The 13,548-nt window shown below is 40.8% G+C and overlaps 1 protein-coding gene across 3 annotated transcripts in view; it reads right to left on the reverse strand.

Moving 5' to 3' along the window:
• Window positions 1-328: 328 nt before the first annotated feature.
• Window positions 329-13,548, reverse strand: part of RAB3C (RAB3C, member RAS oncogene family) — a 343,707-nt gene continuing 330,487 nt past the window's right edge. For all 3 annotated transcript variants that reach the window (XM_078067302.1, XM_078067301.1, XM_078067300.1), the window contains one exon: window positions 329-8,502. In XM_078067302.1, the coding sequence (XP_077923428.1) occupies window positions 8,315-8,502 (188 nt within the window). In that variant the 3' untranslated portion in view covers window positions 329-8,314. The remainder of the gene's footprint in view (window positions 8,503-13,548) is intronic.

The raw sequence follows: 13,548 nt of genomic DNA on the forward strand, positions 1-13,548 counted from the left end.
GAAGAGGTGACTTTTGAATACATTGATAGCTATTCTTGATTCTACAACCAAGAGTTTTATGACTCTGGAATGCAGTCAATCATGTATTAAACAGTACTTACCTTCAAAGGTTGCATTTATTAGAATTAACTTGTATGCTAATCCAAATCCACGTTAGAAAACCATAGGCTAAAATAAAAAGGTGTTGGCATTCTTTAGTTCAAGATCATCATTGTCCCTAGGATTACAGGAGGAGAAGGTAACAAGAAATGAAAACAGGCATCCTAAGACCAAAAATAATATAAATTGAAAGGAAATGAAAAAAATTTATCAGACTAAGGCTGAGAAATTCAGGAATATAGTCTCTTAGATATTTATTGTAATCTCCAAAAAATAAAACCAGATTAAACCCAAAGGACAGAAACCACTTTCTATACAGAATTCACATACAAACTTAATACCTAATAGAGCACATACAGTTTTTACACAATTAATTTTAATAAAGAGAATTAAAACTTCACAATGTGAATACTTTGTAGCTTTAAACCCAGACAAGAGCTCCTGTGGACACATAAAGAGTCACAATATTTGCTGTGCAGCTGTTAGTTTTCAACTACATGTCACAATCACTATATGAAAACACTAAGCTGTTACTCAAGATTTTCTAAAGAAGAGCCCCACAGTATAATCACTGAGGAGCCAGAAAGTGCCCGGTTACAAAGGAAAGTCTTCATCTGTGCATTTCCCAAGACCCTTGATGGGAGACATGGAACTCCAGGAAAATCTCTGGGCACACATCTTTCTTGTTGACATCGGATTACACAATGTTTCGTGGTTTGGCGCATGGGCAAGATGTCTAAATCAACTGTTCTAATGTGACTTTAAAGCAGGTTGTGTTGTGTTGCGCAGTCTGGGGCTGCTCAGCACAGAGGACTGTGTCAGTGCTGCAGCTTGTCTCCTTCATGGGGACAAAAGCCAGGGAACCCAGTGGACAATCTGGTGGGTTTTACGGGGCTAGTTGGGCTCTCTAGAGAAAAGCAAGGGTCTTTAGCTGCCACCTCTGTCACCTTTTCATTCATAGGGAACAGAATGTGACCTTTCCCATTTATTGTCTGGCAAAATCTCCTCATTATGCAATTCTTGCTGGGATCATATTCTTGAGTGTTCCAGTTGTTAGAGGTCCCTCATTTTCTATGCTGCTATATCTGGACATAATTTAGCATTTATGTAATATCCTGGTATTTTTTTTTTTTTTAACTCCTTCTTCAGTCAGTAAGTTTATTAGGGGTAGGAACCATACCTCTTCCCTGTTTGATTCCCACAGCACTGAGCACTTGGTATTCAATAACGGTGATGACTAACTAAACATTTAAACACGCTCTTAAATTATTAGTCTAATGTTGGCTACGTGCTTACATTTATCTTTTTTTTTTTAATTTGGCACAAAGTCATCCCTAATCTCCCTGCTTCTCCCACATTCATGTGACTTCTTCAGTCAGTTTGAGAGCTGAGTACAAAGTTCACACTATCATATTTAAAACAGGGCCACACATCACTGGTGGTAGCCCAGAGCCATGTAATGATGGGCATGGCCTCACATGTCAATTTCAGGCAACTGCTGTAGAAAGAGCAGAAGGCTTCATGGGATGTACAGATGGCCAAGGGTATCTCAAACCAACTATTTTCCATCGTTTTTAGTGAACAAATCGTAACTTTTCTTCCTAATGGTATCATGATTTACTCTGCTAACTAAATGAAAAGGCAAATCACAGTATTAAAACGAGTGTTTTGCCTTAAAAGTTAAAATGGCAAACAGGAATTTAAGGTAGGTGACCCACTTTAAATTTCATATAAATAAACACTTAGGCCTGGTTACTGGATTATCAAAAAGTCTTTTTTTTTTTTTTTAAATTTTGCATCTCACTGAAGTCCTAGGCCACCAATTTTAAGATTAACCAAGGGGGTTTGAGGATGAATGTAGGAGTTTCTGTTGAAATACCAAAGCAACTTAAGAATTCTGACTTTTGCTTCTCCCGTATGACCAGTGTGGACAATTGAGAATTGAAAGTGAATATAACATTAACTACAACCTAAAAAGACATCAATATTTTAGAATTCTCAGGGTTGACAGTGTTAACTTTGCAAACAGAATACAAGGTTGAACAACAAAATAAACACACAAATGGAAGAGGAAAAATTCTTACTACATAGAACATGTGATCAACATTTCCAAGAAGAATAAATATGACTTTACTTTATGTGCATATTTTTTCTTAGGTATCTAAATTAGCCTCTTTTAAGAGAATTCTGGATTTAAGAAGGGAATGCCTATAGAAAATAAATGAACATCCATTCTGTCTTAAAAATAAAATCCACAATTCTAAAGCGCAAAATTGACATATATTTGCAAATGCTAAATGTTTGGTTTTATAGGGAAAAAATTACTTTGAAATAGGCACGGAGGAGTTTCACATGACACCAATAAGGTATTTACTGTATAAATTGCACCACTAGACAAATACAGCTACAAGAAATAATTTGAATAAGTTACACAGCCATCAAAGCATCTCACACATTCATTGTAATTCACTCTTTCACGCTAGTTTATATACACTGAGTAAGTCATTAAATATTGCACTTATTGGCCCATGAACCCTCAATTATGAGGTGTTGAAAAATAGAAAACAAATCTATTTTTATAACATATTTCATGCAACATTTAAGACATTTCAGTTCCACAAACACCATTAAATAGTCGTACATTTGGACAGTCCAACGGTATCACATCACGTCTGACAACAATATATTAACAGGAATTACAGGAAGTTTTCATTTAGCACACATCCTAGGGATGATGAAACAATGCATGGAAAACTGTCCTACTGATACAACAAACAATCCCCAGTTTCACTTGTATGAGGAGCAGGGAACCACTAGCCAGGTGTATGTCACACTCACGTCCCTGAAAGGCTGGGCACCTGTGTGGCTCACATACCATCTGTGTCCTTAAGAACAGCATTCGTGAACCTAAGCAATCCCTAGCCCCAAACGTGAATATGGAAATATGACCACTAAAAAAACCCCAAAACAAAACACAGCCAACTCTCAGTTGTCCACTATGAAGGAAAGTATGAACACAGGTGAATGAAAATACAAAGGTAAACCCCCCCACCTCATTTCAACAGATAATGACTGGTTGAAACTCCACCAACAATAGTGCTGATTGCAGGTAAATGGTGAAATTTGAGTCTCACTTCCTATTCTTAGTCCTGTCGTTCAGTGAGAGGAGACTGCTTTAAAAACTGAAATGCAAAATAGTATCAGGAAGTGGAAAAGAGAACTGCAATTAGAAAGTTCAGTTTGTCTACCAGCTAGATGTTCTGACAGAGGTTTTGAACTCCTTTTTTGTCTAGAATGTTTGCAAAATGTATTTTTCTCTATTCTTCATGAAAATTATGTGCACAAACATACAAATCAGTATCAGGAATCTATTTTGTAGACCTTTTTAAACAAAATGTGAGTTACAGTTTGAACACAGCAAAAGCTCCCTTTTCCCTAGCACTGAGAAAGCACCATATATGAAAATTTCCCTTCATAAAAAAGTGTGTGTGTGTGTGTGTAGGGAGAGACAACACCATGTAAGTGGCCCAAGTCTAAATATTTTAATCTACCAAAGGGAATTATTTGTTGACTGGAGTGTCAAGCATTTCTGTAAAGGTTTATAAGACAAACTACATTTATTCATGAAATAGCAATAACAATAGGTACATATATTTTAGATAAATTCCCCGGACTGTTGCTGCCCCTTTAGGGGATACTATAATTCTAGAATCTGGAGCCCTTTAGGTGCATTACAGGGAGAACAATTTTTTTTTTTTTTTTGTCATCATACAGTTTATCTTTGACCCAATTTGTCCCAATTCATTCCCGAATAGGAAACAGGTTTATGTCTTTAAGTGGCTTTGGTCAAAAAATGACTTTAAATACAAAGCAATCCAGAAAGCTGACCCGACTGGTCCAGCTCATCGGAAGGACTTCTCCAACTTCCTGGGAAACTATGCAAGTGCAGGTAGTCTACACAAACAGGCAAAGTGAAGCCGAGCCGCAGAGGTTGTATTTTCCAGAGGGTGAGGAGAAAGGCCACGGGGGTCAAGTTGCTCACATGCTACCCTGACCTAGCACACTGAGTGAGTATACACACAAAGGAACACAAAGTTTGAGTTACCAGTCATGCAATGTCTCTAAGTTACAGAGAGAGGATCCTTCAGACAGAAAGACCACCTCCTAAGGATCCCACACCAACAACACCCGGTTGAGCATTCCAATAGTAGATGAAAATGTTTAAGACTTTTTGGTCTGAAAGGGTTTTAGTCCTGACTTCAAGGTAAGATTTAGCTCACAGTTTTTCACCTGAAGCAGCTACCTCAGCCTTGGGAGAGCTTGGTAGAGTCTGGAGACATTTTAAAATACAGTCTGACAAATGCCACCTAGTCAACCTAGGAAGGCACAGAACATACTGTGCGCTAAGATCTACAGCGGACTGAGCCCATCATGATGAGCCTCTGAGAACAGACTACCACACTTGAAAACTCATGTTGCTTTAGGGAAGTTCAGTTAATAATGGAATATTTTATTAAAAAAAAAATGTGAAAGTCTATTTTCAGCATAGACATAGTTAGAATTGGAGGCTTAAATTGGTGTCTGAGAAATGACCAGTGTGCTTAACAAAAGGTCTATCCTTCATCTGGATAAGAGTTAAGTAGGTGCCGTGTACATACTATGTGTTTGAGGAGATAGGGGTCTTGGAGAAGTTTGGTTATAGTTTTTAGTATTTGTACTTCACATTTATCATAGCGATGTTGCAGTTTTCTGCCATGACCAAAGGCATCATCATCCCTCACTTGACAGATAAAAATCTTAGCACTTAGTTACCGGGCAGCAAAGGGATAGTGACTTGAAGTGAACCTCAGCAGGAACTATAAGAACCTACTGTCAAGTTCACCAAGGCAGTAGAAGCTGGGAAGGGGCGGGCGGGGAGGGAGAGAGGGCCGCAGCAATGAGCTGATTGACTGTTCAGAAGCACTTGTTCTTAGGACCCTGAACATGGGATGCAGCACTTAAACTGCCACCTTAAGACGTCAGAAAGGTCATGTACCTTCTACATCCATTCACATTCTCCAAAACCAAATGCTCATCCACTCTGAGGATAGCTGTTTACATGAAGAACTTTCCAGTGTATTTTTTCAATGATATTAAGAATGGAAAGGAATGGACCAACACCAAAGCTCCTGGAAGCATTTGCTCAACAATCAGGGGTTGTCTCTAAAAAAATCGCAGGGGTGAGGGTGATGAGAAGATGGGCAGCGGGGAAATTCGTTCTTGAAAAACTGATTGAATTGCATCAAATACAACAGAAGATGGGTGTTAAAAGTGTACACACTTACCCCAGCATGTACTTTTTGAAGGTATCTTGATGTTTAAAATACAAATTTAGTTAGGCCATTGGTAAAAAATGACTTGTGGTTATTTAGGCTGTGGTGGGAGTTGGAGACAATGTAGGAGGTTAAGTGTGTGTGTCTTGGTGGCAAAAGGGCTAAGAAGCCTTGCAATTACCCTGCTACAACTTTTAATACAGTTTGATGACAACAGCAGCCCCGTTAACCCTGCAGCATTACCTCTTACAACAAAGATTTAATTTTAAAACTAAAATCGCTTTATGAAATGAGGAATAGAGAATATCCTCTCTTCCCACAAGCTTTATAGCAGAAACATAGGTGTGCATTTACCCAAGCTCTGTGACAATCCACTCTGGAAACTTCTCAGTGAAATTCACACCAGCGTGGGAGCTTCGGGACAGAGAATGAACTAGGAAGGCTCCACTCACTTCCACAGAGGGTTGGAAAATAGAAAGTATCCAAAGTTCCTTGGCCAGGACATTTGGCCCTCATGCTTCCCCGACTGGGATTATAGTAGTTCAGCGTAGGCATGCCTATGTGTGACGTAGGCTCCTGACTTGGTCTTTTGGCTGTAGGGCCAATTAAGGTCATTGGCAATGATGTTTCCAGGGAAGGGGTTTACACAAAAGCACAACTCAGCTCTTGACCTTCCACTTTTCTCACCCTGATTTGGCTTGCCCTTATACAATACTCCATAGAGGAAGGGGCTTGTAAGAGCCCTCTGACTTAGGGCTCTTGTATCGTAGGTCCTTGACATCTGCATGTGTGTATGGGACTCAGAGCACAGGAAAGTTTTCTTGGCCTTATTGCTTCATACTAGATTACACAAGTTGAGCTTAACAGCTCTAGCCTTGATGGTGGCCACATTCTTAGGCAGTTACAGAAATACTGCATTGTCATGCAGATAGGCTTCTGTTGCAAACTAGTCTACTTTGCTTGCCATGCCCCTTTCTCTTGCCCTTCACTGTGAGTTCTGTGATTTTTTGAAGTTTGTTGGCCTATTAAAATCTACTAAAACATTCTTGCCTTGCAGGGTGCCAAAGTGGAAATTTATTACAAACGCATGGATCTTAAGCTCAAGGTGAGAAATGACCTGGGTTTTTTGAAAACATCCCACAGGTACTCTTCTGTAAGTTTCATGTTCTAACTTCGTAATAATGTATGTGACCTAGTTCCTTGACTTGGAGGTGGTTATTATCCAATGACACACTTAGTAACCTTGCTCAATAGACTTGCACCCAAAACTTTCACAGGAACTGTGTCTAGTTATGGAAAGAGGAAAAAAAATCTTGACCATAACCACCAACGAAGGGCGACAGAAAATCACCCTAATGAAACGGTCCATCTAAATCTGCCAGTCTGTGCTTGCCTCAAGTCCACTATCGTGCACAGTTAAGGATGCCATTTTCCTTCTGCGGTTCAGTTACAACAGCTGGTGAGATTTGTTGGCTTGTTATTCTCAGACGGTCTTAGAAAATCTGGGAGAAAAAAATACGTGTATTCAAATGGTTTTTCTCCCCCTGCCCCCACTAAATTGCTTCTGGTGTCCTAAAGTGTTGGTTCAACTTATCTTAACTCTAAGGAGTATTCTCTCAGTAACTTAAGCACCTGTAAAAGCTTACAGAATGGGGAGGGATATGCTTCACAGTTGGGAACAATGGGATTGAAAAAGACTACAGATAAAAATGGTCTTTTCCGGGGCACCTGGGTGGCTCAGTTGGTTAAGCGACTGCCTTCGGCTCGGGTCATGATCCCAGAGTCCTGGGATCGAGTCCCACATCGGGCTCCCAGCTCAGCGGGGAGCCTGCTTCTCCCTCTGACCCTCTCCCCTCTCATGCTGTTTCTCTCTCTCTCAAAAAAAAAAAAAAAAAAGGTCTTTTCCTCAACCTTAGAGCCACTGGGGTATTGTTTAAATCTATTGGGTAAAAGAAGTCAGGTGAAGTGTGAACAGAAGGCACTAGTTGCGGAGGCAAGTCTCTATCCCGTGGGAAGAGGGGCTCTAACAAACTTCAAATTCCTCTCCACGCCTGAGTGATGGTTTCAGAAAGTGGTGGGGATGGTGTGTATATAATGGGGGGCAATTATTAAGGAATTAGGGGGAAGTCAATCCTTTGAGAAGTCTGCAGCCATTCCTACCCTTCTTGGTTTAAAGACTCATTATCTAATGCCTTCAGCCGATGCCTGTGCCCTCAACTATTCCAAATGTTGGCCCCGAGTTAGGGTCATTGTTTATGTACATAACTAAATTAAGAAGGTGGATTAAATGTCGTTCCAGTCTGGTAAATATGATCGTTGAATATTTACCAGACTGGAACGAGATTTAATCTCTTAGAAAATTTGCAAAGGTTTCAAACACAGTATTTCTATTTCTTTATAGTCACTGGTCTCCTCAGTTATGAGTAAGACTGAAAACCAGACACATTTCCTGAGCAGTAAACTGACCAGACCCATGATGGTCTCCTGAGATCTCCTCTTGCCCACACAAACAGTTCCTTGGTTATCATCCTTATAAAGCGAATCGCCAATTTGAACCCATGGCACAAAACTCAGGTGTAGTGAAATTACAGTCTGAGGTCCCAGCAGTAGCTTAATTTTGAGAAGAAATCTGAAACAAAAAGAGCCTACACAGACAAGTAACAAATTACATGCAAATACCAGATGTTTATAGATGGATAGTCCTTACAAAGTTGAGATCACATATTTGCCACATATTAACACAGGAAATCTCCCACAAATCGAATGTGTGTATGAGCCATTGACATCAAAGATTTCCCTCAAATAATTACTAGGCAGTAGAAATGAAGGTTAACCAACCATTTATAAATGCTGTTTGTTGGTGATGTACCCCCTCAAACTGCCTGTATGTGTGGAGGGGGACATTAACAGCCACAGTTGGTCTGCGGCGGAGGAGGGCTTTCCTTGAGTCTTGTGTTCTGCTTGGCGGCACTGATGGCCGGATCCGTCTCCAAACTCTCGGACATTTTGTCGCAGATGATATCCACAAGTCGCTCAAACGTCTGCTTGACATTAATGTTATCCTTGGCACTTGTTTCAAAAAATTCAAACCCTGGAAGAAACAGAAACACAGCTTGGTCATTTTACACTCCGGCTGAAAGTAAATGGGATTTGATTGTGGTTTTCCCTGGTGATTGGGGGAGACCTAAGAGGTGGGCCTAAGACGCAATTTGAACAAATGCTGTCATCTTGCTACCAATTCTTTTGTTCACGGTTATGTTGACATTTGATTTTTCCCTGTCTATTTATTTATGCTACCAGCATGGCTGAATGAACCACCACCACCGACTCTCTTCACAAAAGTTTAGTAAGGGCGACATTAAGAGTCCTCCACCTGGGCGCCTGGGTGGCTCAGACGGTTAAGCGTCTGCCTTCGGCTCAGGTCATGATCTCAGGGTCCTGGGATCGAGTCCCGCATCGGGCTCCCTGCTCCTTGGGAGCCTGCTTCTCCCTCAGCTTCTCTCTCTCTCTGTCTCTCATGAATAAATAAATATATAAAATCTTTAAAAAAAAAAAAAAAAAGAGTCCTCCACCTGGAGTATGTCTTTGCCCTCCCTTCCTCCAGCTCCTGGCCACCAGGAAGCTTGTTGGAATCTTTTCTAAGATGTGTGATTTGGCATATTTTCCTCATCCCATTTCAGAGTCGACCACAATTGTTCATGGACATGTTTTCATTAACCGAGGCTTAGAAGACTTCCGCTGTATATTCTGCTGCAAAAGGGACTACCGAACCCCGCCCCCCCCCCCCCACCCCCCGCTCTGACTCTTCCTGAGCCTGCCGTGCTGCGGCCCCACCAAGGATGGAGGCTGGGCTTCTGGTAAAGTTTCAGTACCTAACTGGACGCAAGGTGGCGCTAAAGAGTCAGGGGAGTTAACCTTAAATGTGCTTCGACCTCCTTTTGGAGATTTTTGTGTCCTGTTAGGGGAACAGCCCTCCGTGGCTTTGTCTACCACTGCATCTACCTATTGGTGCAGATCAGTAGCAGTGTTTTTGCTGACATCTGGAAAAGGACATCTGATATATTTCAAACGAGCTGCCAGAATGGTAAGAAGGTACAAAAAATGTGGTCGCAGTTGCACACTTCTCCCCATCACTGGACCTGGGCAGGAGCAGGCTCTGACTGCTGTTCTGTACACAATCTTATCACTCTATTGTTTGCCTTCACGTTCCATGGGCTCAGCTTGCCAGTTAGTTGCCATGACAACCTCCCCAGTCCATTCAGGGGACTTTGATTTAGGATGTACTGGGCAGGACACAAAAATGCTTTCCTAATCCATTCTGAATTTTACGCCCTATAAATCCTTCTGGTTACATCTGGCCCTATCTCAGAGGAGCCACATGGATTCAGAATGATTAAATCATGTGATTTCATCTCAGCTCCTGGGACCCAAGGAGAAAAAAATGGACTCCTATTTTACATTCATGTCTAAACCTCTGATAACCCAGAAATACTTTGTTGTTCATGCTTCAGTATTTAGTAAAATAAGCATTTCTCTTGAGTTAAAATTTCTAATTTAGTTATGATAGATGACTAGTTAGAGGACTATATTTGAGCTTGAATCCCGGTAGCTATTGTGTATTCTATTGTTAAAACGTAAGTGAATAATGGCAGGATTGGCGTTAAAGGAGCATGAGTGGGACCAGTTTCTGTAAAATTCCACTGGATAGGTCAGACCTTCTTTGGCTTGCAGTTTGCTTTCTAGTCTCTGTGGAGGGTGCTTCTATAGCTCTCTAACATTCTGGATTTCTTAGCAGAAAACATGAATATAATTCTTTCCTAATGTTTGTACAGTCTACAGAGCTCTGTCATTTGTCTTACAACAATTTGATCCACATTTTGGAGAACTCAGGTATGGATCCAAACAATATCTTTATTGCGAAGATGTTAGAACTATTTGCATCTTACTGGAGATTTTCCCACTGCTAAGTGCTGTCACAAGATACTAAGACCCCATTGAATTAAGATCCCTGAATAAGACTTATGAGAAAAAACATCCCATAATTGGGCACAAAGATTTCATGTACAGATTGAATTTTCTCATCTCTTCAGCTAACAGCTTTCTTCCTAGTGCTACTTTGGGAAGGCACTGAACTTGAAGGTATCATAAAAGATTTGGCCATTGTGACAAGATGGTAATCTAGGTAGGTTTTTGTCAAATGGGATTCCTTAAATCTGGGCTTTCAGACACACCCTGCTGCTGGCGTACAACTTCAGGTCAGTACTAAAATGATCCTGAACGCTCTCAGGGGCTTGACCAGGAAAATAACATAATAACAGTTTTGGATAGAAGAGGGTGCCACAGTATGGTAAGCGAGAGAGATTTCCTGTCTTCTGCTTGGTAATCCAACTCTCCCCCCATGTCATGTTTTAATGACCCGTTATTTATGACCTGGGCCTTACTTCGTTTACAGAGTTGTCACGAGGCTCCAATGAGACTATGTACAGGTCCCCAGCAAACCAAACATTGCTATGATAATAGTAATAATAAATTCATATTTGAATGGTTATAACAGGTACTATTCAAAGCCCTTGATATATTGTAACTCATTTTATCCATGAGGTAGATACTAGTATTGAAAAAATTTATTGGTTAGGCAACGGGAGCACAAAATCGTCGAGTGCTTTACTCATTTATTTGCTCATTTATATGCTGAGGGTTGGAGTGGCTGGCAATTTCTTAAGACAATGATGAAGTCTGCAGCATTGATGGACTCTTCCTTTCAGAGCATTTTTTTTTCATAACTGGAGACCATCCTCTCAAACCCTGTCACTGCTTTGTCAACCGGATTGAAATGACGACAAAGGACTTACGATATACCAATCTTAACAAGGAGTAGATTTCAATTTCTTTGCTTAGCCCTAAGAAGCAACACCTCCTCCATTCAAGTTTGACCATGAGATTATATCTTCAGGCTCCACTTCTAATTCTCCATGGTTACTTCCTCCACTTAAGTCCTGAAGCCATCAAAGTCCTCCATGAGTGTAATCCACTTCTTACAAACTCCTGTTAATGTCCGTACTCTTGATCTCTTCCCATGAATCACCAATTTAGGTAGTGGTGTCTAAAATGCAGTACTCTTTTCAGAGTGTTGTCAATTCCTGTGCCCAGATCCAGCAAAGGAATCACTATTTATGGAAGATAGAGCCTTACAATGTAGAAGCCTTGAAAGTAGCTATGACTCCTTGATGGTTCATTAGAAGGCGTGAAAACAACATTCATCTTGTGGCACGTCTTCAGCAGAGCTCTTGGGTGACCAGGTACCTTCTCAATAAGCTATACTGCTGTGAAAGGAAATTTTTTTTCTGAGCAGTAGGTCTCAACAGGGGGTTTAAAATACTCTCTAAACCATGTTGTAAGCAGCTCTGTCATCATCGAGGTGGTGGTGGTCCATTTCTAGAGCACAGAGTGTATGTAGCAGGACTTTTGGAATGGTAAATGAGCTCTTTTCTGTTATGGAGATGGCTTTTTCCCTTAAAGCCAGAAGCTAGCTGAGGTTGGTTCAAGAGGTTTGCTTCTGCAGCTCCACTCTGTTATGCTTTGGCTTAATAGAATGTTGTGGCTGGTTTGATCTTCCATCCAGAGCACTCAAAGTTTTTCCCTGTCATTTGTGTGTTCACTGGGTTAAAACTTTTCCTGTGCATTTACACTTTGACTGTTTCGTGTAAGAAGCCTAGCTTTTGGCCTGTATAAGCATCGTAAAGACGACCTATTGCAGGACTTGATTCGAGGTAAGGCCCTAAAGGAGCTAGTTACAATAGTCACATCAAAGATCATGTTCACACACAACCATACAGATATAATGAAGTGATACTACTGGAAAAATGGTGCTCATAGACATGTTTGATACCAGGTTGCAATAAAACTAGCTTTGCCTCCATCTCTACACTGAATTAGATATAAAAGTTTCTGGAAATGGTTATTTTAGCATCGAGTTGTTTGGATTCAGGGCAGCTGCAAGCTTACAATGCCATAAATGATCCTCTATCCAGTTGACTCAGAATCAAACCTTTTTGAGGCCACTCACCCCCTATACCTATGTATGCTCATGGGTATGTAAAGCCCATGGCCTAAATCATAACAGATTCAAACACCTCACCCTTTATTCTTCTTTGTTGGATTTTTAGGGCCATTCCCTCCCAGTATTTTAACTTCAACCATAGCAATGTGACCGTATTCTTAGAAATCTTGAACCTCTTATCTATATACGTGGACATTAGGGAGAAGCCTGTGCTTCAATCAGGAACCGGAGTTTTTCTTACTAAACTTACAAGATCATTTCCAATTTCCTAGGTAGGACAGTGTGGTTCAGCAGTTTAAATAAGTAGCCCAAGGTTACACAGCAAGCTGACTGTGAAGGCTCACAGAAATCTCCTGATAACTAGGTTACTGATATAGCTTCCAGCCGTGGACAACTGTCCCTCAGACTTGATCAGCCAGTAGTCATAAGTTCAGTGTACACTTTCAATTTCCCAGAGACACTCTGTCATTTCTCTTGGGACACCTGAGCCTTGCACTATACTCCAGTACAGCTCTGGTTCATGCCTCTTCATGTCTGATTCTGAATGATCATTCCTGCCCTTTCCAAAGGTTATTACAGGCACTGCTGGACTTCATGTGTGACTTTACGTTTCAGTTTCACTTGACATCGAAAGATGCAACAGAAACTGGGAAACATTTTGTATAGAAAACGTGTTCAAGAAGGGAAGAAAGCAAGCCAAAATCATACCTGTCCTCTTCATACTATGTACATTGCTAAATGGGCAGTAGAGAGCAGTGGTGCAAATCAGATTACACTCTAGTGCCCAAGAGTTGTAATCCTACATTGTAACGTTACAACATTGGATGGCTACTTGTATTAGCGTTACCTGAAGGGCTTACACACTTCTAAACTCCACTACACACAGACTAAACTGGAATCACAAGCAGGGACAGGGCCTTAAATATACATTTCAAGGCTCCTTGGGAGGTTCCTTATGCACATGAAGGGTTAAGATTCAGTTTTCTCTGTACACCTATGTTCATAGCATCAGTCACAAGATGGAATGCAATGCAAATAGCCCTTGACTGATGAGTGGATTAACAGAATGTGGTATAG

The sequence above is a fragment of the Halichoerus grypus genome, chromosome 2, assembly GCF_964656455.1.
Source record: "Halichoerus grypus chromosome 2, mHalGry1.hap1.1, whole genome shotgun sequence".
In the NCBI taxonomy this organism is placed as follows: Eukaryota; Metazoa; Chordata; class Mammalia; order Carnivora; family Phocidae; genus Halichoerus; species Halichoerus grypus.